We start from the raw sequence: 27,327 nt of genomic DNA, 5'->3' as shown, positions 1-27,327 counted from the left end.
GAATCTCTTGGTGTTTGGGGGAGGGCATCCTTTGTTGAGTCTGTCTCCTGAGGTGGGTTTCAGAGTCTCAGGCTATGTGCAAGTTCACGTGCGGAGACAGTGCCAGGCCAGTCACACAGAGCTACGCTGCACGCCCGCCCGTGCACAGAAGTCACGTTGTCCTGTGTCGTTACCAACACGCTTGTGTTGACGGTGGTGTTAATTATAGCCTTTACAGTATGTGTTTATGGATGGCCGCTTGTGGTTCTCTTTTGTAATATCCTTAGTGTTTTGTTTTGTTTTTCCCTTTTTGAGGGCTGCACCTGCCGCATATGGAAGTTCCCAGGCTAGGGGTCGAATCAGAGCTACAGCTGCCGGCCTACACCACAGCCACAGCAACGCTGGATCCTTAACCCACTGAGTGAGGCCAGGGATCAAACCTGCAACCTCATGGTTCCTAGTCGATTCGTTTCCAGTGCGCCGCTATGGGAACTCCCTGTAATATCCCTGTTATTAGTGAGATTGAGCACCTTTTCACATAGTTGGGAGATACTTCAGTAACCTCTTGGGAGAAGGTCCTATTCAACGCTCTTGTTCATTTTCTGTTAGTTGCCTTTTTCTTGCCGATTTGTAGAGAGTTCTTTATATAATCTGGGTGTAAACCATTCTCCCACTTTGGCTTGCTGTATGACTCCCTTAATGATGTCTTAAAGATTCTTTTAGAGTTCCCCTTGTGGCTCAGTGGAAACAAACCTGACTAGTATCCATGAGGATGTCGGTTCCATCCCTGGCCTCACTCAGTGGGTTAAGGATCCAGTGTTGCTGCAAGCTGTGGTGTAGGTCACAGATGTGGCTTGGATCTGGAGTTGGCTGTGGCTGTGGTGTAGGCTGGCAGCTATAGCTCCGATTTGACCCCTAACCTGGGAAGTTCCATGTGCCACAAGTGTGGCCCTAAAAAAAAAAAAAAAAAAAAAAAGATTCTTACTTAATTCTTGTTTAGAATTTATTTATTTATTTACTTATTGTCTTTTGTCTTTTCAGGGCCACACCTGCAGCATATGGAGGTTCCCAGGCTAGGGGTCTAATTGGATCTACAGCTGCTGGCCTACACCACTGCTCATGGCAATGCCAGATCCTTAACCCACTGAGCAAGGCCAGGGACTGAACCCGCAACCTAGTCAGATTCCTAGTCAGATTCGTTTCCACTGCGCCATGACGGGAACTCCCTAGAATTTAAACATAAGAATGCATCTTTTTTTTTTTTTTTTTTTTTATGATTAATGCTGTGTCCCTCATTTAAGAAACTTCCCTGCTGTATGTCATGAATATATTATCTTAACCTCTAGAACAGGTGTCAGCAAGTTACAGCTTACAGAACCACCCTGTGTCCTGTTTTAGTGCTACTCTAGAGTAGGGTTTTAAATTTTTTTAAAGTCTTGAATAAAAGATGATGAATATGCAACAGATACCGTATGTGGCCTGCAAAGAAAATCTGGCTCTTTACAGAAAGTTTGCCAGTCCTTTTTCTAGAGGTTCATTGTTTTGTCAACCTGGAATTGATTTGTAAGGCTCATGCTCCATTTTCTTCTAAATGGAAACGTCATTATCCCAGTGCTGTTTCTTGAAAAAATTACTCTTTCTCTACTTTCTGCAGTGCCATATTTGTCATAAAGCTAATGTCCATTTACTGCACTGATCTTTTTTCTAAACTCCTTCTGTATGGGGTCATTTGCCTAACCCTGTGCCCATAATCACATTGCTTAATTGCCTAGTCTGGCTATACAATAAGTTTTGTTTTCTTTTCTTTTCTTTTTATGGCCATACCTGCAGCATAGGGAAGTTCCCGGGCTAGATGTTGAATTAGAGCTACAGCTGAGGCCTGTGTCGTCCAGGAACACTGGATCAGAACCACATCTGCAACCTATGCCACAGCTTGCAGCAACACCAGATCCTTAACCCATGGAGCGAAGCCAGGGATTGAACCCATCCTCATGGATACTAGTCGGGTTTGTTACCTTTGAGCCACAGTAGGAACTGCAGGGTGTGCTTGATCTCTGATTTCTTTTTATAGTATTTGTAGCGGTTGATGGTAATCCCTAGATTAATTTACTAAAGGATACAAAATGGCAATGTTTTTATTTGATCATTTCTTCATTTATTAGTGAGCGTATTTCTTTAAGCAGGAAGTTCTCTGTGTCGGTTAATGACACTGTAGTATACTTCACGAAGAAAGGTAGAATAAGTACTTGCCATGTGGCCGGTTTTCGAAGTACTGACCTAGTTCATTGTAAATACTGGCGTTGACCGGTGAGCTTTTTTTTTGAATTTCATTATGAACACATGGACTTACATGTGCTTCTGTTTCAGTTCTTTGTAACTGGCGTCTTCAGGTCGAGCCCTTGAGCCCTTTAGATGGGATCCTCCTAGTCTTTGAGAGCGTCCGTGCTTATCTGACGTAGCTGATGTTATCTATGTTTCTTATCCCACATCTGAACTTGGTGATTTTCCAGGTAGCCTTAGTGTCTTTTCGGAATCATTATGGACATGTTATATGCTGTTAACAAGTAATATATGTAAACGTAAAAATACAGAAAAGGTGAAACAGAAAGACTGGAGAAAGATACTCATGCAAACCCAAGTAAAAGAAAACTTGTTTTGTTCTGTTAATATCAGACTAAAAAGACTTTAAGGTAGAAAAGCATTATTCGAGATTAAGGGAATATTTTACAATGATAACAAATCAGGTAACAGAGGATAGTGACAATTTTTAGTGGATATGTACCTCATAAAACATATAAGGAAAAAACTGTTAAAAAGTTCCCTTGTGGTGTAATGACTTAAGGGTCTGGCATTGCTGCAGCTGTGGCGTGGGTTATAACTGCAGCACGGGTTCAGTCCCTGGCCCAGGAGCTTCCGCATGCCATGGGTGCAGCCAAGAAGAAAAAAGAAAAGATTGATGGGACTAGAGCATACTTTTTATGTATGTGTGAGACTTTTGAGCCATTAAACTAACAAAGGTGAATGATTTAAAATGCAGGCCATAAGATGAACTACAATAGCACAAATGAGCTGAATTATACATTAAATTTATGACTTTGGGTTCAATTGAATACCTAAATTTTTTTTTTTTTTTCATTTTGAACTTCTTTGCATTTTTTTCTTCTCTTTTCATTTGGAAATTATACCTCAATTTATACCTCTTTTGTTATTTGGTAGTTTAGGTCAAAACTTAAATTGTGGGAGTTCCCGTCGTGGCACAGTGGTTAATGAACCCGACTAGGAACAATGAAGTTTTGGGTTCGATCCTGGCCTTGCTCAGTGGGTTAAGGTTCTGGCGTTGCCGTGAGCTGTGGTGTAGGTCGCAGACACGGCTCCGATCCCGAATTGCTGTGGCTCTGGCGAAGGCCGAAGGCTACAGCTCCAATTCGACCCTAGCCTGGGAACCTCCATATGCCACTGGAGTGGCCCAAGAGAATGGCAAAAAGACAAAAAAAAAAAAAAAAAAAAAAAAGAAAGAAGAAAGAAAAACTTAAAATGTGCATGCTTGGAGTTCCCGCCGTGGCACAGCAGAAACGAAACTGACTAGGAACCATGAGGTTGCGGGTTCAATCCCTGACCTTGCTCAGTGGGTTAAAGTTGCCGTGAGCTGTGGTATAGGTTGCAGATGAGGCTGGGATCTGGCAATGCTGTGGCTGTGGCGTAGGCTGGCAGCAACAGCTCCAATTTGACCCCTAGCCTGGGAACCTCCATATGCTGCAGATGCAGCTGTAAAAGGGAAAAAGACCAAAAAAAAAAAAAAAAAGTGCATGCTTGATTTATCTAAGTGTATAGTTTTAGTAGATATTTTAAACGTCTCCATAAATAAGGTAAAATCTTTAAAAAACCTTAACTCTGTTATCCCTACCCCATGTTGTTATGTATTTTAACCATATTTTAAACTGCTTAAGACATATGGTTGGTTCTCTGTATCTGCAGGTTATGCATCCTTGGAATCAAGTGTGGATTCAAAATGTTTGGGAACAAAAATTGCAGGAAAACTGATTTGCTGTGCACCAGCACTTACTTACATACCCTTTATATGGGATTTACAACCCATGCAGATAGCATTTGCAATCCAGAGATGATTTAAAGTAGGCTGGAGGATGTGATTGGGTTATATGCAGATACCATGCCATTTTACATAGGGGACTTGAGCCTCCAGATTTTGGTGTCTGTGGGGTTCTTGGAACCAACCCCTGCAAATACAAGGGCTGACCATACTCTGTAGTGTCTCGTGCAGCCCTTACTTGGTTTATTGATTCTACCAGTTTATGTAGTTCTTCTCTCCTTGTGCTTTGCTTATCTCTAACGTGTTGGTCATTGTCTTTGAAAAGTGATGTTAGGAGTTCCCGTCGTGGCTCAGTGGTTAACGAATCCGACTAGAAACCATGAGGTTGCAGGTTCGATCCCTGGTCTTGCTCAGTGGGTTAAGGATCCTGCGTTGCCGTGAGCTGTGGTGTAGGTCACAGACTCGACTTGGATCCGGTGTTGCTGTGACTGTGGGGTAGGCCTGCAGCTGCGGCTCCGATTCGACCCCTAGCCTGGAAACCTCCATATGCCGCAAGAGTGGCTCAAGAAATGGCAAAAAGACAAAAAAAAGGAAAAGTGATTTTAAAAAACAATGTGAGGCCAGGGATGATACTGTCTTCTTCCAGAGAGGATTTTTCTTTGCTTCTGTCGGGATTCAGGGGCACTAGCACTGTAGGATCATGTTAACCTCATTGAAAGGGTCAGGCTTTTGCGAAGTACTCAGGTGAGTGGAAGCTAGGCTGCAGCCCGTGTAGAGGCTGGTTTACTTCTGCTTTCCTTCTTGGGTGTAGTCCTTCACAGTCCCAGCCTGAAGCTTGGGGGCTACCAGGGTACCCCACTCTGTGCAGACTTGGACCCTAGTTTTTGTCTTTTTTTTTTTGGTACACAGTCATCCCAGATGCAGCTGGAAGTCCTGGCTGCTATTCCCCGAATAGTTCATATGTTTCTAGAAAGATACTGGGCTCACCCCTGTGGATTTCCACATTGTTCTCAGTCTCAATACAGTAATTCTTTTTTTTTTTTTTGGTCTTTTCTAGGGCTGCACTCGCGGCATATGGAGATTCCCAGGCTAGGGGTCGAATCGGAGCTTGCTGCCAGCCTACACCACAGCCACAGCAACGCAGGATCCAAGCCAAGTCCGCAACTTACACCACAGCTCATGGCAACGCCAGATCCTTAACCCATTGAGCGAGGCCAGGGATCGAACCCGCAACCTCATGGTTCTTAGTCGGATTCGTTGACCACTGAGCCACGACGGGAACTCCAGTAAATCTTCATTGTTGTATCTGTTCTCTGATGTCTAGAAATAGATATTTCTTTCATGATGCATTTTAAAAATTGTTTTTTTGATTTAGTGGTTCAGCCTACTTAATCCCAATACTCCATTCTGTGCTTCAGTCCAGTCTAGGGGGTCAAGTTGAAGCTTCAGCTGGGACCTGTGCCACAGCCGTGCCCACACTGAATCTGAGCCATATGTGTGACCGATGCCACAGCTTGTGGCAATGCCAGATCCTTAACCCACAGGGCAAGGCCAGGGATCAAACCCTCGTCCTCATGGATACTAGTCAGGTTCTTAACCCACTGAGCCATGATGGGAACTCCCCGACTCAAACAGAGCCCAGAGTCCCAGAAACTTGATCTGTTTCTGGATTTTTCTCTTGGGGTTTTGAAAATAGGGAACAGAAGTCAAAATTTCTTGGTTAAAAACTAAGATAAACTTCAAGGAAAGGATATTTATTAGCTACTTTGGAATATTATGATTTCATTTATTCTGGCTTTGTGTAGCAGTTTTTAAAAGATGTTTCTTAATACAGTTTAAACTATTTGAAAATGTTGACTGGCTTAGACCACGATTTTGAAGTATTTAAAAGCCCACTAGTGTTGTATACTTGTTTGAACTTAGTACAAGGGTTTAATATCCTTTAAATTAATCTTATGTAAAATAATTCTGTTAGAATGAATATGCCTTACTGTTTTATAGTTTACCTTGAGGAATGTGAACTTGCTAAACAGCTTCACCCAAAGGAAAATGATCTGGTGTTTTTGGTTCCTGAAAGACTGAATGGAGAGAAGGACGTAGAGAGAAACCGTGCGCACAGCCCCCGTGAATATCACTGCGGTTATGTTCATAAGTTCCGCCGCACTTCAGTCAGTAAGTACATCGTGGGACGTTGAAGTCTGTCCGCTGCTTCTGATTTCCCTCTAAGTCAGGCTCTGCTAGCCTCTGTTTGCTGTACATCGGCCAGCCATGTGTTTGCTGTACAGTTGCTAGATGTGTGTTTGCTCTGTGTTATTCGACGGTATGTGCTGTACATTTACCAGACATGCGTTTGCTTGGTTGATGATTTGCTCGTCGGCGTCCTTTTTTAGTTTTTCTAGACTCAGCTGGAAAAGGCCCAGTATTAATTGCTTTAGACTTAGGATTTAAAAGCTTTCTTTTGTAATGTCTTCTCCTAGTAAATTCCTTCATCTGTCAGTGTATTCGTTATAAAACAGACAATCTGCACACCGTCTGTTTGTCAAATCATCTTCCAACCTTGGTTTTGCGACTGATTGTTAATGAGAAGACCAGTCATGTAAGTCATTGTAAGGCAGCTTGAGGAGGTACTGTTTCCATCACTCCTGTCCATTGTGTTGTAGGGACGTCTCCTCTGAAGGCAGCATAAGAGAAATAATGTTGGCTTGAATTTAAGGGTTACCCACGGTGTTCCAGACAGGGTGCCCTGTCCCTCCTGTGCGCACTTAGCATCTTTTCCCCAAGCCCAACAGAGCAGTGAGAATTGTTTGTTCCCTGCCCGTTGGGAAGGCAGAGCTCGGGGACGTTCAGTGACTTACCCAAGGTCATCCTTAGCATTCAGTGCTGGGCCCAGAGTTGAAACTTGATTTTGTTTTGACTGCCAAGTCTGTACTCTTTATTATATGGCAAGCTGCTGCCTTTTTTTTTTTTTTTTTTTTTGGCTATGCCCACAGCACGCAGAAATTTCCTGGCGAGGGATCAAACCCAGGACACAGTAACAACGCTGGATCCTCAACCACTAGCCACCAAGCTGCCTTTTTTTTTTTTTTTTTTTTTTTCTTTTTAGGGCCGCACCTGCGGCATATGGAAGTTCCCAGGCTAGGTGTCAAATCAGAGCTCTAGAGGCCGGCCTATGCCACAGCCACAGCAGCGCAGGATCCGAGCTGTGTCTGCGACCTACACCACAGCTCATGGCAATGCCGGATCCTTAACCCACTGAGCAAGGCCAGAGATCGAACCTGAGTCCTCATGGATGCTAGTTAGATTCGTTAACCACTGAGCCACAGTGGGAACTCCAAGCTGCCTTTTTGACATTGGTCCTTCTTAGTCTGTTATATGGAGAGGATGTAATTTCATTACTCCTTTACCTTTTTTGCATCATATCTTAAAAATAGCATCAAAGCTCCTCAGAAGGAGTTCCCACTGTGGTGCAGCAGATTAAGGATCTAGCATTGCCACCACTGTGGTGTAGGTTGCAACTGCATCTCAGATTCAGTCCCTGGTCTGGGAATTTATGTATGCTGTGGGTGTGGCCCCCAAAACATTAAAAAGCTCCTTAGAGTTCGGCATTGTGCTGCTGCATCGAAACAGGTGTACCGCGTTTACTGTTGTGATCAGAGCCCCATTCTTTGTGTAGGGTGCATTTAGCAGAGTGGCAACAGGAATATGTAGTTTCATCTGTGAGTTTGACTCTGAGGAGTTGGTTATATTTGCCAGTTTCCTGTTGCTAAGGTAGTCTCCTTCTCTGAGCGCCTCATGCATCCCACTATCCGACATCTCCATTGGGAGGTCACTAGACATTTCAGACCTACAGCAAAAAGAAACTAGAGTTTCTGCCTCACGTCTGCTCTGGCTTCCGTTTTTCTTATCTCAGAAAGCAGGACCTCCATTTTTCCAGTTGCTCAGCCAGAAACCCCGGAGTCATCCTTGTGGCTCTCTCTCACTCAGCACCTAATTCATCAGGAGGTCCTGTCGGCTCTTCCTTTGCAGCACTCCAGCGTCGCGGCGCACTCTGCTACTACCTCCTGGCCCACGTGACCGTTTGCTTTTCCCTAGATGAGCTCAGTAGCCTCCTGAATGGGCTTTTGGTGCTTTTCCTATTGCAGTTTATCTTCCTTCTACAGCAGGTAACTCTGTGTGTAAGTTAGAGCCTGTCACTTCCCTGTGTGGAGCAGTCCGGTGGCTTTCACCCTGAGTCAGGGTGATGTCCGCAGAGCCCTGGGAAGTGTGGCCGGGTTAACGCTCTGTCTTCTAGCTCGCTTGTCTCTTCTTTTCCTTCCAGCCATTCTAGCCTTCCCCCTACTCCTAAGATAGTCCAGTCACCTCTCTGCCTCGTTATCACACGTTCCCCAGGTAAAGGCGTGGCTTCCTCACTTAGGTAGATCTGCTGAAGTGCCATCTGACCGGGAAGACCTCCCCTGACTCCTGTGCTGCCGCAGTAACTCCTCTCCTCCCTCCTCACTGCCCCGTCCCCCTGTCTGCTTTCCTCAGAGCACTTTCATCACCTGACGTGTGTCTTTGCTTATCTGCTGCTGCCTCCTAAAAATAAGCCTCCCGAGGAGAGGAACATTGCCTGGGTCTTAGGGGGCATTCAGTAGATGCTTACTGAGTAAATTACTTAAATGCTATATCGGAAGCATGCTACAGAATACCTAATTCTGAATTAGCTTTTTAACTGGACACTGTTATTCACTGGTGACTCAACTCCCTCTTTTTCCTTCTCGATGGCAGTGCGCAGTGGGAAATCTGAGTGCTCCCTGTCCATCCAGACTCAAGATAAGTTACCAGTCAATTTAAATGAATTCGTGAAATGTGTTGTCATCAGCTCTCTGGTAACCACGCAAAGGAAGTTGAAAGCCATGTCTTTGCTGAGCGGTCGGAACCAACTGGCCAGAGCCATTCTGAATCCAAACCCCATGGACTTCTGTACAAAAGATTTACTGACGACAACATCTGAGAGAATTGTGAGTGCCGATCATATGATCACAGGGAAAGGCGGGACATTTCACGTCGGGATGTTGTTTTATCTGTCGTGTTCCCTTTCGTCTTGCCCCGTGCCCAGTGCCGTTGTGTAGTGCTTGCTCTTCTTCAGTGTCGCGAAGTCTGCCTTTGTGCTTTCGTTAGTCAGCTTACGTCAGGACAGAGGCGCGTAGGCTAAGGGATGAAGGTGCGCTTGAAGGGCAGCATTCCGAGGGTAGACAAACATCCTCCGTGACGGTTAGGTGATGAGAATTCGGGAGTGCGAGGAGGTTTAATGGAATTGATTTGGCATGTGAATCATCAGTGGAGAATGACTGGTGGTGTTGCAGGTGTGAAGGTGAAGTTGTCATTCTGTGTGAACACATTTCTCCTAAGAGGTGTGTGATTAACACAGGAACACTGAAATTAACACAGGCAGGCAAAGGGGAAGTAATGGTATTTGAACCCGTGTTGGGGCTTTCATGTGCATTGCCTCGGTCAGTTCTCACCGTTTAAGGACTCTCGGACTTGGTTGGGTGACACAGGCTGAAGCCCATGGAGGTGAGGAGTTGAGAGACCCAGCTGGTGTGGGCGCAGCTCCGACCCCCCATCCATGCTCCTCCCGCGAGGTCAGCTGTGGTAGGAAAGACCGTCTGGGACTGTTTTCCAGAGAACTGGCTGAAATGGGAAGAGTCGAAGCATAAGGAGGAGGGAGGTGCCGAACACTCTGTTGTGATCATCTTGTAAGAATCAGAAATAATCCAGTTACATGTGTAGCTGGGCTGAGGCCTGTGGCCTTGGACTGGTGCCATTCCCGTAGTGAAGGGGTTCTTAGGTTAAAGGTCATTTGGGATCTCACTTGAACATAACCGGAGCTTCTGTCTGGTAAATGAGGAGCAGTTCAGACAGATGTTTTCCAGTGTCTTCCTCTCCTGTGCCACTCCAGGAAGAACAGCTCACTCTCACCAATGTGTTTTGTGTAGATTGCCTACTTAAGAGATTTCAATGAAGACCAAAAGAAGGCCATAGAAACTGCGTATGCCATGGTGAAACACTCCCCTTCCGTTGCCAAGATCTGTCTGATTCATGGACCACCTGGAACCGGAAAATCCAAAACCATCGTTGGCCTCCTGTACCGCCTGCTGACAGAGGTAGCGTGTGCACAAGGGCTCTTCACTGAACACGGTCGGGCCTTGCTGCAATTAGCCAAACGTAGATCAGTATGAGAGCACCTCTCCCCCTTTGTGAGTCTGTGTGGAGCTGTGGCAGGTAAAAGGGTAGCAGAGGTGAAGAAAGTTTATCAGAAATAAAAAGAGCAGGAAATGGCACCCTGTGTGAAACTCACCCCAAAGGCCAGAAGCCGTGGTCCTCTGGCCTTGTCACAGGCCACGTCTGATCCCAGGAAACCACCTCGACTACTTCCCTGAGCTGCATTTGGGTTGGGCGGAGTGTTGAAACGAGTGGGTAGGAGGGTAAAGCCCAGAGAAGTATGAAAATATTTTATGCCAGAGTAATTTTTTGATAGCAATGGAAGGTGTCGGTGCTTTTGTTTATTTTTAAGTCTAGGGGGACTTGGGAACATGAGGAGAGAAGAACTGTACCACTGTCTTATCGAACGAGCTCACCAGTGTGTGTGTGTGTGTGTGTGTGTTTGGTGGCACTGCAGAACCAGAGGAGGGGGCACTCAGATGAGAACTCCAATGCCAAAATCAAACAAAACCGTGTCCTTGTGTGTGCGCCTTCCAATGCCGCTGTTGATGAACTTATGAAAAAAATTATCCTCGAATTCAAAGAAAAATGTAAAGACAAGAGGAATCCTTTGGGTAAGATACTTACGTGGGCTTCCGATGGGTTTGGGTTTTGGTTCTCAGTGTTTAGCATGGGCAGCTTGGAGTGACAAAGAGCACGCCCGTTCTGGTGATAAATTCTCCTTGAGGCTGTGGCCCAGGTGGCGTCGTTGGTTCATTATGGAACATCACTGAGCACTTACTCTGTGCTGGGCACTGCGCTAAGTTCTGAGGTTTCAGCAGTGAAGCCTTCGGAGAGAGAGGGTGGATGAATCAGTGGGCAGTTACCCTCTCCAGGTGTGCGTTCCGTCGTGGGAGTGAAACGTGGGTGCTCTGGAGCTCCCTGGCCCAGCCCTCGATCCCGTCCTGTGGGGTGGGGAGGCTTTCAGAGGAAGTGGTGTCTGGGTGAGACTGGAGGAGCAGTGAAGAGTCAGCCATGGGAAGTGAAGGAGGGGAGGAGACACTCGCAGAAGTTGCTGCAAGTAAAAAGGACCCGCAGCGAGAGAAGCTCAGATCAGGCCACATGAGGAGACTGTCACGAGCTCCACGGAAGTGGGGTTCTTCAAAACATCTGTTCCAGCACCTTGAACAGTGCCTGGCATTCACCTGGGGTCTAGTAGGTATTTAGAGACAGAGAAGTGAGAGCAGTCGCCGTCTATAGTTAGGAAGTGCTTACCCTGTGTCAGTAACCTCAGAGTGACCCTGTGAGCCACGTTGCAAATAACCTTACCGTCTACATTTTATCGGCAGAGAAACCGAAGAATTGAGGCGAGATACGCTGTAGGGTAACTTCTGGAGTACCCTTGACAGATGGGCGGAAAGCGCCGCCACCGAGGATTCGGGATGCCCGTGTACTTACCCTTTAGCCCCTCTCAGGCCACCCAGGCCGAGCGGCGTGGGCGTGGCTCTGAGGGAGGCTGCTCTCCAAGCACGTCCGCCTTGCCTCCTGAGCCAAGGTTTCGTTTCCTTGAGGTTGCCTGACAGTGACTTGAACGAGTTAGGGTTCGACTGGGCTCACAGTGGTTCCACATACAGTGGCTCAGAGCTGGGCAGTCTTGTGTATGACTCTGCTGCTGAGCGTCTTCCGAGACCCAGGGGTTTCTGTCGCTCCACTGTGGTCCAGCAGTGACATCCAGCATGTGTAAGGAAGAGAAGAAGGGGCACAGGGGGCACACTAGCCATGCTTTAAGGAAAGTTCCTGGACACTGCCAGTAACCCCTTTGCTTAGGCCCACGGCCCCACCCAGCTGCAGGAGAAGCTGGGAAGTGTCGTCTTTATTAACTGCTGCGGGGTATTTCACCGTAGGAGGACACAGTTTATTCATTTTCCATTGATGGAAATTTTCGTTTATTTTTTTGTTGTTGTTGTTGTTACTTCTAATTTTTGCAGTGGACTTTCCTGTACTTGTGCATATTTCTCCAGCGCAGGTGTGAAAACCCCTACTACAGGGAAGAACGGGGTTGTGTTGTGTTGCACAGCAGCCAGAGGGACGCACCGAAGTTCTGTGTCTCCTGGGCACTCAGGCAGCCTCCTAGGGCAGTGCTTTTCCCACTGTGGCTTGTGACCAGTGAGGGGATTGTGACGTCAGCTCAGGGAGGCCAGAACCAGCGTTCTTGAGATGAAAGAGACCCGGAGAGGAGAGAAGAGCTCGGAGTCGGGGTGGTGGGGAGGTACTGTTGTGCGAAACCTGCTTTACCGGTGAGGTACGAGCGAGTGCTGAGTTTCAGGGTGACGTGTACTTCGTCCAGTAGACCAGAGTCCAGAGAGCTTATGAAGGCCGGTCTCGCGTGTGTGTACCTGGAAGTGAGACTGTCGGGTGGAGGCGTTTAAGTATCTCCAGCTTGCAGAGGAGCGCTCCGTCTTCTCGAGGTGGTCCTGTCGGGGGGCCCTTGCCGGGCAGCGGGTGGTGGCGCGGCGGGCAGCGGTGCAGCTTCCCTTTCCCTGAGGCGGGGGTGAGCCCCTTGTCAGGTGTGTGTCAACAGCACGCAAGCCCGAGCCCGGGGCACGGAGGGGGCAGCTGAGGTGTCTAGGTCGGGTCTCGTCTTTTTGTTAGAAAATGATCGCAGTCAGTAGAGCCTCTGTCTTCTTCTTCAGTACTCGCATTTCCTTTCCTTCCCACTAGTTCCAGTGGGCCTGGGTGTCCTTTAATAAATGCCTCGGCCGTCTCACCGTTAAATAGGATGTTTGTTTCTGGGGTTTGGGATATATATACCCTTTATTGGGTTCAAGAAGTCCCACTCTCATTAGAATTTTTTTTATGTATGGGTATTGAATTGGACTGCATGTGTATTTTTTTCATCCATTGAGATGGTAGTGAAATTTTTCTTCTTTAATCTGTTAATGTGGTAAATTACAATGCTTTTCTAATGGTAAAATATCTTTGATTCCTAGAATAAGGTCAGCTTGGTTGTGTGTTATTTTTTAACACATTGCTGGATTGTTCATGTTTTATTTAGGATTTTAAGAATTGGTAAATGAGACCAGCTTGTAATTTTTCTTTGTCATATCTGTTTGGTTAAATCAGGCTTCGAAAATGAAGTTATACAGACAATTTGGAATTTTTGTATAAGACAGAGATTGTCTGTTCTGTGAAGGTGACATTGTTTTTAGTGCTGTTTTGTTGGGATTTTTTTCTAGGGGTTTTCTTCGGTCTGCTTTTTGACAGATGGGTAAATTTCTGTCTGCTAAATGTCTTTTAATTATTGTTGGCCTCTTGAAGTTTTGTAGAGTTGCATGAGTTTTGCTAATTGGTACTTTTCAAGGAAAGTGCCCACTTCATCTTCGGTTTCCAAATACATTGGCAAAGGTTGTTCGTTGTGTTCTTGCTCTCGCCGTCTCCGCTCTCTGCTGGTGGGATCACCCTGGTCGCTCTCTGGAGTCGCTAATGAATCGACGCGTGGCACGGACCTGTGGGGAAGTCCAGAAAACTTATTTTTTTCCCGGCTAAACCCACCCACGCCAAGACAGATTCAAGGGTGTTTTTTTTTTTCTTCCATCCCTGTACCTCTTCCAGGCCCTCTTGCTTTTCTAATGGGCTTTAAAATCCAAGCCCCTCATTATAAAATTTCTCTGTCTTGATTGGAATGGTAGTTTTGCCAATGTGTGCATTTGTCAAACTCTCCAGCACTAAGGATTTTAGATCTCTGCATTTTCTTAGACATGAATTAGAAACAACACCTAAGCACCTAGACCAGACCAGCTCTTAGCCTCTTCCCTCAAAGGAGGCCTCCGCAGTTCAGGCTTTCAGCGCTGGTTTTCTGCTTTCTCCTTGGTTTTGGCCCCTAGGAATTTCTCTTACATTTTTATGAGCTCACCCTGCACATTTTTTGCTGCTTAGGGCCTTGTCTGTGGCATGTGGAATTTCTCAGGTTAGGGGTCGAATCAGAGCTGCAGCTGCCAGCCTACACCACAGCCACAGCAACCCGGAATCTGAGCCGTGTCTTCGACCTACACCATAGCTCACAGTAATGCCAGAACCTTAACCCACTGAGCAAGGCCAGGGATCGAACCCGCAACCTCATGGATACTAGTTGGGTTCATTTCTGCTGCACCACAGCAGGAACTCCTCACCCTGAAATTTAAAGGATGTCTGTTTTAATTTCTGGAGCATTTTTAGGTGTTGATAGTGGTTGTAAATCTCATCCGCCCTCCTGGTATAAACACAAGATAGCAATTTCAAAATCTTCAAGTGAACATTGACCAGGGAAGATGGCTTCAGATTTAGAAGAGTGAGCTGAACTAGGAACAAAAATATGTCCAGACACCTGTATCAGAAGTTTTTCATTTATTCATTAAATATATATTTATTATCCTTATTATATGTCAGCTGCTCTTCTAGACAGTGTCCAAAACCAAAGCAAACCCTGTTCTTGTGGGACTTGGATTCAGTGAAAGACAGTGGACAGGTGTGGGGGGTGTCAGATTGGGATAAGTGCTGATAAACTGCAGGATTGCTATCGTTTAGTACAGGGATGCAGTGGGAGATTTTTAGATTTTTTTTTGTCTTTTTGCCTTTTCTAGGGCCACTCCTGTGGCATATGGAGGTTCCCAGACTAGGTGTCTAATCAGAGCTATAGCCACCCGCCTACGCCAGAGCCACAGCAGCGAGGGATCCGAGCCGTGTCTGCGACCTACACCACAGCTCACAGCAACGCCGGATCCTTAACCCACTGAGAAAGGCTGGGGATTGAACCCACAACCTCATGGTTCCTAGTCGGATTCGTTAACCACTGCGCTATGACGGGAACTCCTTTAGATTAAATATTATCTGAAATGTGCTAAACTAATTTTAAAACGTGGTTAATAAACCAGTTAAACAATGTTGACAGTTTTTGAAATGAGCCATATTCTGGAATTTCCAGCATCTTGTGTCCCTTGTATCCCTGGAGTGGTGTTGTGATGTGTAGCAGAGTTTCAAAAACGTGGTTCAGAGGATACTTTAGAAAAAGATTTGATGGTCGGTGTCCTATTTTGGGAATTCAAACATGTGTTACTAGATAAAAGTCTTAATCTCTGAGGAGTTCCCGTTGTGGTGCAGCAGAAACGAATCCGACTAGGAACCACGAGGCTGCGAGTTTGATCCCTGGCCTAGCTCAGTGGGTTAAAGATCTGGCGTTGCTGTGAGCTGTGGTGTGTAGGCTGGCAGTTGTAGCTCTGATTAGACCCCTAGCCTGGGAACCTCTGTGTGCTGTGGGTGTGGCCCTAAAAAGCTGAGAAAAAAAGAAAGTCTTCATCTTTGAAGTATCCTGTGTTTAAGAAATGTTTTCTTTTTACTCACCATTTGCCAAGTGTATTTAACAGTGAAGTGTTGTATAGAACCTGGTTGAGAAACATGAGTGTAGCAGAAGCTCAGCTCCGCAAAGTGCTGTCTCTGCAGCCTCACTAGCTTTTATCAGGTGGAAACAAGTCCTTGCCTTACAGGGTTGTTACGAAGAATATCTCTAATAATGTGACTGAAGCCCCTAGTGTAGTTTCAGGTATCTGGTTGGTTAATAGTCATGTTAGCTCTCTTCTCTGTCGTTGACGTGTTTGCTTAGAAACAGTTCTTATGTACAGAGACGGGTAATGTCCTTATTAATTTCTAAGTGTGACTTTTATCAACAGGAAACTGTGGAGATATAAATTTAGTACGTCTAGGTCCAGAAAAGTCTATTAATAACGAGGTCCTAAGATTCAGTTTGGACAGCCAAGTTAACCACAGAATGAGTAAGTACTGAATCAAGGTAAATGCTCACTTCCTTCTGCTGCTTTTGTAGGGTAGAAAATGGCTTGGGTGTTAAAGGCAGTTTGGAGAGCCTAGAAATAGTCTAGTTTTTGTTTGTTCGTTTGTTTGTTGTGGCCACACCCACAGCATGCGGAAGTTCCTGTGTCAGGGGGTTGAACCTGAGCCACAGCAGTGACACCACTGGATTTCTAACCCAAGAAGCTACCAGGGAACTCCAAAAGAGTCTAGTTTTGAAAACTAGTTTTTCTTCCCATTGTGTATGCATATATGTGTATTTGTTAGAATTAGCATATCATTCTTTATCTTTTTTTTTTTTTTTTTTTTTAAGAAAAAGACTTACCTTCCTATGTTCAAGAGATGCATAGAAGAAAGGAATTTCTAGATCATCAGCTAGATGAACTTTCCCGCCAGCGTGCTTTATGCCGAGGGGGAAGGGAAATGCAGGTATCTAAACATTTCTCGATCAGTGTTTGTTAACAACTCATGGATAAGCTAGTGATGAGGATTTGATGTCATTCTTTCATCGTGGAATAGCAGAATTTGTGTGGAAAAGTGTGTATGAAAATGGTATGCCTTACATCAGGGGTAAACTTTTTTTTAAAAGACACAAGGTAATCAATACTTTAGACTTTGCAGGCCATGCGGTGTCTGTTTCAACCACTCAGCTCTGCTGTATAGCATGAAAGCAGCAATTGCTAACACATAAATGATATCCCACGGGTTGGTATGCCTAAGCAGGCAGAAAGAGCATACCTGCAATACACTGGATAGAATTGAGTCTGACACAATATTAAGAATTTATCAAATTAACACCTGCTAAGCCTAGCATGGGGTGCTGGTTGTTGGGTTGCTGAAGAACTGAGGTTTAAAAACAGACCACAAGAAATCAATAGAGAAGTTACTCTTCACAGGTCTTGAAGGAAGGCTAAGGCGTGGCTGGAGGGGCGTGGCAGGGAGGTGGAGGCAGAGTGGGGACACAGAGGCAGGCTCCGGGGCACACGCCTTTATCAGGGTCACGGGTGGAGTGCTTTGGGGTTCTTGGCCTAAGGCTGTGTTGGTCAGTTTGAACCAAAGGAGCGAGCAGGGTTTGGGGAGCAGCTTGGAGGGTCTCTATCTAAGGGACGTGTGAGGGGAAGGCGTGGATGGCAGGAGAGCGTTGACCACCAGGGTGGACGTTGGCTTGTGACTCGCAGGCTGCTCTCTAGGGCCTGCGCGTGTGTGACGGGGCTAGTGTCAGTGTCAGGTCTCTGCAGGCTGCTCGGCCAAATTAAATGGGTGCCAGGCAGCAGGGCCGTGGAGGGCCTGAGCCAAACTCTGATACACAGCAACACAGAAAGGCTGGTAGAGAGAAAACACTGGATGAGGCAGTTTTTCATTGGTAAATTATAGGCTCACCCTTTGGAAATCTGAGGCAGTCCATTGGAAAGCATTTTAAAATGCTTAGTGTAATTTTAATGATGGTATTCTAATCTTTTCCAGAGGCGAGAATTAGATGGAAAAATCGCCGAAGTTTCAAAAGAAAGGCAAGAACTTGCTTCTAAAATTAAAGAGGTAAGTGTAGAGTTGATTTACAATTCTGTGCCAATTTCTGCTGTACAGCACAGTGCCCTAGTTATGCATATCTACACACTCTTTATTTTTCTCATGCTCTTTTCCAACATGTTCTATCCCAAGAGATTGGAGAGAGTTCCCTGTGCTGTTCCGCAGGACCTCATTGCTTCTCCGCTCTCAGGGTCGTAGTTTGTATCTGCCAACCCCAAACTCCCCATCATCCCACTCCCTCCCTGTGGTTTTTCTTGAGCCTAGCCATGAATGCTTACTACCACCTGAGGTTTCTCAGAGGTGATTATAAAATACTGTTTTCCTTGTCTAGGTCTGGGTAAATATTTTAAGGCGCTCACTAGTTAAGTGTTCTACTTCTCCAGCCACCCCCACTGCAAAATCGGTTACGGTAATTAGCAGATGAATGATAAGACTTGGTTCCTGGGGCTTTTCTGTATTACAAATAAAGAAGAAAAGAAAGTCACATGTCTGGTTTCAGGTGCAGTGCCAGTGGCTGGGTGTGGCGCAAGAAAATGCAGGGATCTTTATCAGTTTTTGGCTGAAAGCATAAACTTTTCTTACTTGTTTTTGATCACAAGAATTTTTCTATAAATGTATAACTTTTCCTCCAGTATTCTTTGGATATAAAAATATCAACTAAGATCTAGATTGGTCAAAGCTGGGGCGAGCCAGGTTCATATCCTCATCACCAGAATGCAGCCCTAATAAAGTCAGGGAGAGAGGGTGATATCAGCTGCTAATGGTATTTGTATTTTTGAGCTGAGATTTTTTTTTTAAATGTTTTATTGACCTTCTCTATGTGGCTAAATAAATACAGTTGAATTTAATGCATATTTCCATTAGAAGTTTATGTAAATTAAAAATTGAGTGGAGGAGTTCCCGTTGTGGCTCAGCGGAAAACAAATCTGGCCGCGCTCAGTGGAGTAAGGATATGGCGTTGCCGTGAGCTGTGATGTAGGTTGCAGATGTGGCTCGGATCCTGTGTTGCTGTGGCTCTGGCGTAGGCCGGCAGCTACAGCTCCGCTTTAACCCCCAGCCTGGGAACCTCCATATGCCTCGGGTGTAGCCCTAAAAAGACAAAAGACAAAAAAAAAAGAAAAAGAAAAAAAAAGAAAGCAAGCTTTTGTTATTAAAATTTTCAATTGAGCCCAAAATCAATCTTCCCAAATTTAAGGATAAAGTCCATATTTACGGGTATTGTGGGTTTTGCCACTGTTCACATCGTTCTGTGGGCTGTTAAATGAACCACATGTGGCAGTTGTACTCATTCGGTGGGTGAGCGCAGAGGCGTGTGGCAGTACTTTGACATGTGAGCGTGGGAAGGCCGCAGTGGCTACCCATTTCCCAAAGCTCCCCTACTTGCCTTGGAGTCCACGCTGGAACAGGTCACGTGCTCAGGGATGGTTGCCTGCTGCTTTTCAGGATCCGAAGTAGGCTGGCCACGTCTCCAAGGAGAGGGCTGGTTTGTGAATTTGAAAGTACGCAGTGGACGTTGTGAGGCCGACCTCAGTCATCCTGTCCGCCTCCTTTACGGTGTGTTGATTCCCCGTAGGTGTGGACCAGGGTTGCTCCGAGGTGGAAGTAGGATGCTGATCGGTCCCTGAGGTGTTTTTGTTGGTGCTAGCTAGCCTTGTAAAAGAAAGAGCAGTGTTGCATACTTAGAATTAACAGGAAAAGTATGTTCCAGCTTAGTTCTGGTCCTGGTTTCCCTCAGAGAGTTGCTCACAACTCAGTAGCGTTATTCAGTCTCTGCTTATTCTGATACCTTCCCACATCCATCAGGCTATAAGAATTGTAATCTACTTTGGCCAAATTAAACCCTGAGTAAATTGTGTTTAATGTGCTTAAGTCATGTTCTAAGATTAGACTCCACTGCAAAACACAGTGTTCTTCCTGGTGGCTTCTGATTATCTTGAATGTTTCTGCTGTTTTTTATATTTGCGGCCCCCCCAACATTTCCTAAACGTTATTCTGCCGCATGATAAACGGTGGGCGTGTTAAAGTCAGAATAGGCCTGTCGCCGTCAGGAACTTAGGTGCAGCTGAGTACTGATGGACTTTTATTCTCCTAGGTTCAAGGACGCCCACAGAAAACCCAGAATACCATCATCCTAGAGTCGCACATCATCTGCTGCACGCTGAGCACGAGCGGTGGTTTGCTGCTGGAGTCCGCTTTTCGCGGGCAGGGGGGTGTCCCCTTCAGTTGTGTCATTGTCGATGAGGTCAGTGAGCCGTCGGCCGTACAGCTCTGCCTAGTGCGATAAGGAGTAAGTCTTAGGTGGAGAGGGGCTGTTGAGGTGTTGGCAAAGTGGTCTTTTTGCATCTGACTTCTACCTGCCTTTACACCGTATCCTCTTGTGTTCAAACATGTTGCTGGTTATCCCGCTCCTGCGGGGAATACCTGTGGTTACCTTTGGAAGCTTTTTTTTTTTCGGCTGTTCCTGGGTGAGGGATCAAACCTGCACCATAGCAGAGGCCCAGGCCGCTGCAATGACAGTGCCTGATCTTTAACCCACTACACAACAAGAGAACTCCTAAAGTTTGTGTGTGTGTGTGTGTGTGTGTACGCGCACGTGCATGCGTGTACACTTTTTACAGCTGCACCTGCAGCCCATGGAAGTTCCCAGAGCAGGAACTGAATCAGAGCTGCAGCTGAGGCCTCTGCCACAGCCACAGCAACACCAGATCCCAGCCACATCTGTGACCTACACTGCAGCCATGGCTACGCCAGCTCCTTAACCCACTGAGCAAGGCCAGGGATCGAACCTGGATCCTCACGGACACGATGTCAGGTTCTTAACCTGCTGAGCCACGGCAGGAACTCAGAATATACTTACTTTTGATGTTGGTGCAGAAAGAGAAAGTGTGATACTTTTCTGAGTGGTTAGAACTTTTATGAGTTAGACAGACTGTATATGGGTGAATAAAGGACAGATAATTAAGAGCAAGTGTCCCTTCTGTACTTTCTTACCAAGGCCGGGCAGTCTTGCGAAGTGGAAACTCTGACTCCACTCATCCATCGTTGCAACAAGCTTGTCCTCGTAGGGGATCCTAAGCAGCTCCCTCCCACGGTCATTTCTATGGTAAGGCTTTGGAAGGGGCTTTTTGGCTTTGGGGAGGTGGGGGCTTTCTCGGATCATCACCTCTTATTTGCAAAGAAAAATAGGGAAAGGCCAAGAAAAGAGAACCAGTGTTTGGACCTTAATAGTTCGAGTCTCTGGGAATGTTCCTTTGCTCACAAGTGGAGCAGTGACGTGTCGGAGACACATCTGGGAGGATGGCATTCCCTGTGCACTGGGCTGCTCCTTTGGGACAGGCAGTGCGCAGCTGTTCCGAAGGGTTGTGTCTGATGTATCTTAATAATATAAACATGGAAACAGTAATAAAAGAAAAACTTTTTTTTTTTTGGCTGCACCTGAGGCTCATGGGTTGAATCCAGGCCGTAGCTGAGACCTACACCACAGCTTCACAACGATGGATCCTTAACCTGCTGCAGCAGGCCAAGGATCGAACGGGATCCTTAACCCACTGCGCCATAAGGAGCATTCCTTAAAGAAAAACTTGAGAAGCAAGAGTCCTGGGAGTTCCTGTTGTGGCTCAGCAGGTCACAGTGTCTGTGGGGATGCAGGTTCCATCCCTGGCCTCACTCGGTGGGTTAAGGATCTGGCATTGCTGAAAGCTACGGCACAGGTCATACATGCAGCTCGGGTCGGCTCTGCTGTGGCTGTGCTATAGGCCAGCAGCTGCAGCTCCGATTTGACCCCTAGCCCAGCAACCTTCTAGATGCCACAGGTGCAGCCCTAAAAAGAAGAAAAAAAAGCAAGAGTCCCAGCCTCCTGATTTATATTTAAATGTGTGCAAATTTGAGGAGAACATTATAAAGAGAATTTATTTTTGGAGTAACATTTCAATTTTAGGATTCTGTCTCCTCTAGTGCAAGAAAATGCCTGTGTCCCTCACATCCTCTGAAAGGAAGGTGAAAGGAGAGAGCATGAACTCCGCTCGTGGGAAAACGAGCACCTAAATTGTGGCCCCTGTCACTTTTTTGGGTTTCCATCCTCATGGCATATGGAAGTTCCTAGGCCAGGGATCGAATGCCACAGCTGTGCCAACGCTGGAGCCTCATCATACCCCCACCGTAGCAGCAACCCGAGGTGCCACAGAGGCAACCGCTGGCTCATTCACCCACTGTGCCATAGCAAGAACTCCTTGTTTTCTTAAGGTCACTAAAGATAACTCCTAGAAGTAAATGCACAGCAGAATCAGAATTCAGATGTTTTGGGTAATCTGAATAGGTCTAGACCATGACTTTGAAATGTAATAAAATTTGAGCATTTCAGTAGTACATAGATTATTTGTACAAATCAAGAGTAGTGGCTGCACAGACAATCGCAGAGAACAGATCATTTTCGGAGCGTTTCTGTACAGTTAGGGGACGCAGGCATGTGGGTTTATTAGGACTGTTTTTTACTTTGGCATCGTCCACGTGGTGGTGCAGTTCTGATGCCCGAGCACGGACACATGGCCATGCGAGGGGGTGGCTGAGGAGCACCTCGCCCTGAGGGAAAACCTCGTCCCCAGAGAAGAGCTGCTGCCGGTGACTCTGCTGGTGGAGAGTTAGGAGCAGCCACCTCTGCCCTGCCCTCAGAAACGTCCTGGGGTTCCCATCGTGGCGCAGCTGGAACGAACCCGACTAGGATCCATGAGATCATGGGTTCAGTCCCTGGCCTTGCTCCATGGGTTAAGGGTTGGGCATTGCCGTGAGCTGTGGTGTAGGTCGCATATGTGGCTCAGATCCTGCCATGGGTGCAGCCCTAAAAAGATACCCCCCCCCCAAAAAAAATACTAATTTAACTTCTTGAAGGGCCTCAGCATGTAGTGAAAAAGGGATTTCAGTGGGCCTTAACTTCAGTGCCTACCTTGGTGATTAATTAAATGGGAAAAATCTATTTGGGCTGTCTTTATTATTACAAAAATAGTACAGGCTTATTGAGGGAATTCTAGAAAACAGTGAAGGTTAATTTTCTCAACATTCTTTCCTAACCACCTATTTCTAGGGTGATTACTGTGAGCAGTTCAGTGGGTGTTGGAACAGTTTGTGTGCATTTGTGTGCTCCCTTTGCTCCAGTGTGTGTTTATCGAACGCCAGCCTAGTTCAAGCACTGTCTTAGATTCTGGGGTTAATGCAGTGGTGAAATCAGACAAAAATCCCTGCCTTCATGAAGCTGACATTCAAGTGGGTAACAAACAGTAAATAAATTGCTAAAGTGTAAAATACAAACGGTGTGTGTGTAGGTGGCGTCTGACCTTGTCTAAAGGGAGCAGGGTCCGTCTGTGCCATGTTGCCTTTTTTTCGCATCAGTAAGTAGCTCAGGAACATGTTTCCATGTCAGAACATAGGCCTTGTCATCATTTTGTAGGACGGATTCAGGTCTTTTTTTTTTTTTTGGAAATCAATGTGTGTTACCTTTTCTTTTTTCCCAGAGTGAAGAAGAAAACGAGGAGGTTTTAGATGACTGGAACAGATAAACTTTAAGGGGTCTAGATGACATGGCCAAATGTCTACTAATAACATTTATTCTTTTTAGTTACACAGACCTTTTTACAGTCACATGTGTAAATAATCACATATATAAATATTATAAATGAGAGGTAGTCTCTTTTTTCCCACTCTGATAGCTTGTGAAACAGGTTTGTTAAAACTCTGCATACCCATCTCCACTGCTCACGTCTTCAACATTACTCATGAAGATCCCATCGTCTTAGTGGGTTTTCCAGAGCACATTTTTGCTTCTAGGTTATTCTGAGGTATAGTCCTTTTTTTTAATTCGGTGAATTTTATTAAATGTATGGTCGTACACCATCGTCATCACAACCTAGTTTTGGAACATTTCCGTCCCAAACCCCAACCCCATCCCTCCCCACTCGAGTGTAATATTTTTGAATCTCGATATGATGCAGGCACAACCAAGATCATATTAAGACAGTTTTCCCGGTTTGTCAGTTAGGTCCCTCTGTTTCAGATTGCACTAGTAACCCTTACTGGATGTATGAAACCAACTTGGTCAGCTGCTTGTCTCCCCTCCACTCGGAGCGTAGGTTCTGGAGACTGGATTGGGTTCCCCTTCACCGTCTCAGTACCCTGAATTGGAGATTTAAAACGTTGGCGTTGTTTCCCATTGGGGGAGCGTGCCCCAGAAGTCCGTGTTAAAATCTGTTACAGTGTTTCGCTGCTTTTGTCATTGGTTCTTTCGAGTAACCTCTGTTAGCGGCACAGTAGCTGCAGTTGTGGTCATCCACAAGGTCACATGGCTTTAGAAGCAGGGTGTGGGTCTTCTAAATAAAGGGAAAACACTTCGACCTTTGTAGTCAAGCTAAGGGCTGCCGTCAGGAGCATCTGCTTTCTCTGAGTCTGTGGTTGTTGAGCAGATTAGGTGCACATTTGCCATGCACACCTTAGCGCTCAGCAGCTTTTATACTTGTGGGGAAGGTACAAGTGAATTCTGGAGATTACTGCTCCATTTCTCCCTTCCAGAAGGCCCAGGACTACGGCTATGACCAGTCGATGATGGCCCGTTTCTACAAACTGCTGGAGGAGAACGTGGAGCACAACGTGATCGGGCGACTGCCTATTCTCCAGCTCACCGTTCAGTACAGGATGCATCCCGACATCTGTCTCTTCCCTTCTAACTACATCTATAACAGAAACCTGAAAACAAACAGGTACGTTCAGCTCAGCTCATTGCAGGTTAGCTTATTTTATTTGTAGATTTAGCTGCTTAGGAAGGAGAGATTTTTTTTTTTTTTTTTTTTTGGCCTTGACTGTGGCATGTAGATGTTCCCGGGCCAGGTGTCAAAGCTGCGTCACAGCAGCAACCCTGCCCACTGCAGTGACAGCGCTGGATCTTTAACCGGCTGTGCCACTCGTAAACTCCAAGAATAGCTCTTTTACTGTGCTTTTTTTAAGGTCTTGTTATTAGCAAACATGAACATTTAGTAATTTTAATTATAAAAGTCGTATTGATTGCAGCAAATGCAGATAGAAAAGAAGGGCAGACACCCAACCCGTATTTATACTGCCCAGAAGTAATCACTGATGACATTTTGTAAGTCCTAAGTCCTAGCCATGAGACCACCAGGGAACTAACTGGGGATGTTTTCGTGTATCTGCGTCTCATCCTTGTACTGTATGTACGTCCTTTTTTCCTATTTTTAAGGGAGAAAAATCACACCATGCATAGCATTCTGTGGCCTGCTTTTTTTCCTTAACTCTCTTATGGATAACTTTCCAATCATAATTGCTATGTATCTGTATATTTGTTTATTTAGGGCCGCACCCCCAACATATGGAGGTTCCCAGGCTAGGGATCGAATCGGAGCTGTAGCTGCCAGCCTCTGCCAGAGCCACAGCCACAGCCATGCTGGATCTGAGCCGTGTCTGCGACCTACACCCCAGCTCACGGCAACGCCGGATCCTTAACCCACTGAGTGAGGCCAGGGATCAAACCCGCAACCTCATGGTTCCTAGTCGGGTTTGTTAACCACTGAGGCACGACGGGAACTCCCCTCATTGTTCTATTTTAATCACATGGCTCATTCTCCTTAGCACTAGAACAGAAAATTCATTTTCTGCCTTTCACTAAAACATACTATTTAAACTTCATTTAAGAAGAAGGTCCTTCTTACCCCTTTCCTTTCCCGGGCTCTCTCTCCCACTCAGAAGAGGTGGCCCTAGTAACTGAAGTTTTTCTTTTCTCGTGACGTGTGCTCTGAATGGTGACTGCTTTGTTGTAGCTTGACGGAGGCCAGCCGCTGTTCGTCAGACTGGCCGTTTCAGCCCTACCTCGTGTTTGACGTCGGGGACGGCTCCGAACGACGGGATAACGAGTATGTCCTCCTTTCCCTGCGCCCTCCGCCCTCCGCTGACGGACCTAGAATGCTCACTCTGCTCTTGTTCCCGTGTCAGTTCAGAATGTCTTCCGTGCCCACCTCCCCGCCCGGTGCCAAGCACCCTCATTTCCTTTTCGCTGGGTCGCCGGCTTCATCTTCTTTAGTCACAAATCCTCCTATCTCTGTATTCGTGTGTCCTTCTCATCGTCCTTCGCTGTATACTGGGGACCACGTTCCCTGGCATGCGGTCAGCACGTGAGTCCGTGCGGTCTGAGCTGTCCCAGATCTCGGCTGTGAGTGAAACAGCCATGGCCCTAGCACAAGGCTCTTGTGGCCCGAGAGGGCCTTCGCCGTGGTGAGTGATGATGCCAGTTGGGTTGGGACCGTGGAGGAGGAGTGTAGATGCCGTTGAACGAAGGTCCGAGGCAGGAGGTGGACGGTCTCTAAGCATGTCGGACTGTGATTCGGGTGGCCTGGACGGCAGCAGAAAGGAGCAGTGGTTCCTAACTAGGAAGCGGCAGGGGAGCCGGGCCCCTTGTGAGGGAGGGGCAGGGAGAAGTAGTGCAGAGGCTGCGTTCCTTAGCACAGACCTAAGTGCCACCTCTGTGTCATGAGTCGTAAAGCAGTAGAAGTTCCACTTCCGTTTCGGGAGAGGGCGTCAGAGCAGGTGGTGTCCTCGGTGAGAAGCAGGTATGAGTGAACAGGTGGAAGCAGGGGACACTCCGAGAAGACGTTAGAGACACAGAGAAGCGGGCTGCGGGGGGTGGGGGGCTGTTCCGGGGTCCGTCAAGACGGAGCAGGGGATTGAGAGTTCAGCCCATAGGTATTATGGGGTTGGGTGGTCCCCGGCGGGATGTTGCCCTGAGGGGTGACCCAAGAGAATTGAGAGCTCAGGTATGAAAGAGAGAGTCAGGTAACTGGGTTGTCTCTACAGTAAGTCCTGGAATTAGGACCGGGAGCATTTAAGGCTTTAAGGCGATAAGACAGATGAGGTGGTCTCAGGAGTCAAGGTGCAAGTGCAGGGCGGCTCCCACTGTGCGTGGGGCCTTTGGTGCGATAGCGAGGGGACGCGTGCAGGTGGGAGATGAGTCAGGAGTGCAGGGCGAGGCCAGCAAGGACGGGGAGCCCGTGAGCCTGCTCTGGGGCCCCACGCGGTTCCTCCCGGGGGCTGTGTCTCGCTTAGCCCGTGCGGATGGATGCCGTCCTCTCAGTCAGGTGGTGCGCGCACTGCGTGGCCGGTGGAGGGGAGGGAAGGGAGGCAGGTCAGCTCTTCTCAGGGCTTGAAGGATGGCGCATCCTTGGTGTTAGCTATTTATTAGTCAGATCTTCCTATTATACGTACTTTGGTTCTTTCTGTGGCTGTCCCTGTTTTAACACATGACGAAATTCGTGTCTCATCCTCATTGAACACCAGCCTCTTTTCTCTCATACGACTTCGTGCTTCACTGGAGCGTTATCCTCGTATTTATTCAGATGTACAATATTAGGTCATTATAACAGCCTCTTTGAATCACTGCTGACTGAATAAAGATGAAACCTACCTATTTACTCTTTACTGTAATGGAAAACAAAGTGGAATTTAAGTTAGCAATTGGATTGCTCTTAGTTTTGATGTGTTGTATTTTTTTTTCCATCTTATTTAGCTCATATGTAAATGTGCAAGAAATAAAACTGGTAATGGAAATAATTAAACTTATTAAAGACAAAAGGAGGGATGTTACTTTCCGAAACATTGGCATAATAACCCATTACAAGGCTCAGAAGACGCTGATTCAGAAGGATTTGGACAAAGAGTTTGATAGAAAAGGGTGAGGCATCTATATTTTTACAGATATTTCCAGT

General features: G+C 46.4%; 1 protein-coding gene across 33 annotated transcripts in view; it reads left to right on the top strand.

The window, feature by feature from the left end:
• SETX (senataxin) overlaps positions 1-27,327 on the top strand; it is a 77,317-nt gene that overhangs the window by 37,429 nt on the left and 12,561 nt on the right. For 12 of the 33 annotated variants that reach the window (XM_021070661.2, XM_013987048.3, XM_021070654.2 and 9 more), the window contains 12 exons: positions 6,029-6,199; positions 8,795-9,027; positions 10,006-10,173; positions 10,689-10,845; positions 15,913-16,014; positions 16,362-16,477; positions 17,513-17,584; positions 19,668-19,817; positions 20,571-20,678; positions 24,131-24,318; positions 25,390-25,482; positions 27,129-27,293. In XM_021070661.2, the coding sequence (XP_020926320.2) occupies positions 6,029-6,199; positions 8,795-9,027; positions 10,006-10,173; positions 10,689-10,845; positions 15,913-16,014; positions 16,362-16,477; positions 17,513-17,584; positions 19,668-19,817; positions 20,571-20,678; positions 24,131-24,318; positions 25,390-25,482; positions 27,129-27,293 (1,723 nt within the window). Of the gene's footprint in view, positions 1-6,028; positions 6,200-8,794; positions 9,028-10,005; positions 10,174-10,688; positions 10,846-15,912; positions 16,015-16,361; positions 16,478-17,512; positions 17,585-19,667; positions 19,863-20,570; positions 20,679-24,130; positions 24,319-25,389; positions 25,483-27,128; positions 27,294-27,327 lie in introns of all 33 variants that reach the window. The other 21 variants (XR_014829816.1, XR_014829812.1, XM_085000018.1 and 18 more) reach the window with 6 other exon arrangements.

This window comes from Sus scrofa, chromosome 1 (assembly GCF_054392235.1).
Source record: "Sus scrofa isolate SSC_HxYL_T2T_F1_AM1 chromosome 1, Sscrofa_HxYL_maternal_Yorkshire_Landrace_v2.0, whole genome shotgun sequence".
NCBI lineage: Eukaryota > Metazoa > Chordata > Mammalia > Artiodactyla > Suidae > Sus > Sus scrofa.
The sequence above is the reverse complement of the archived record's forward strand: the minus strand, read 5'-3'. Positions and strand labels throughout refer to the sequence as shown.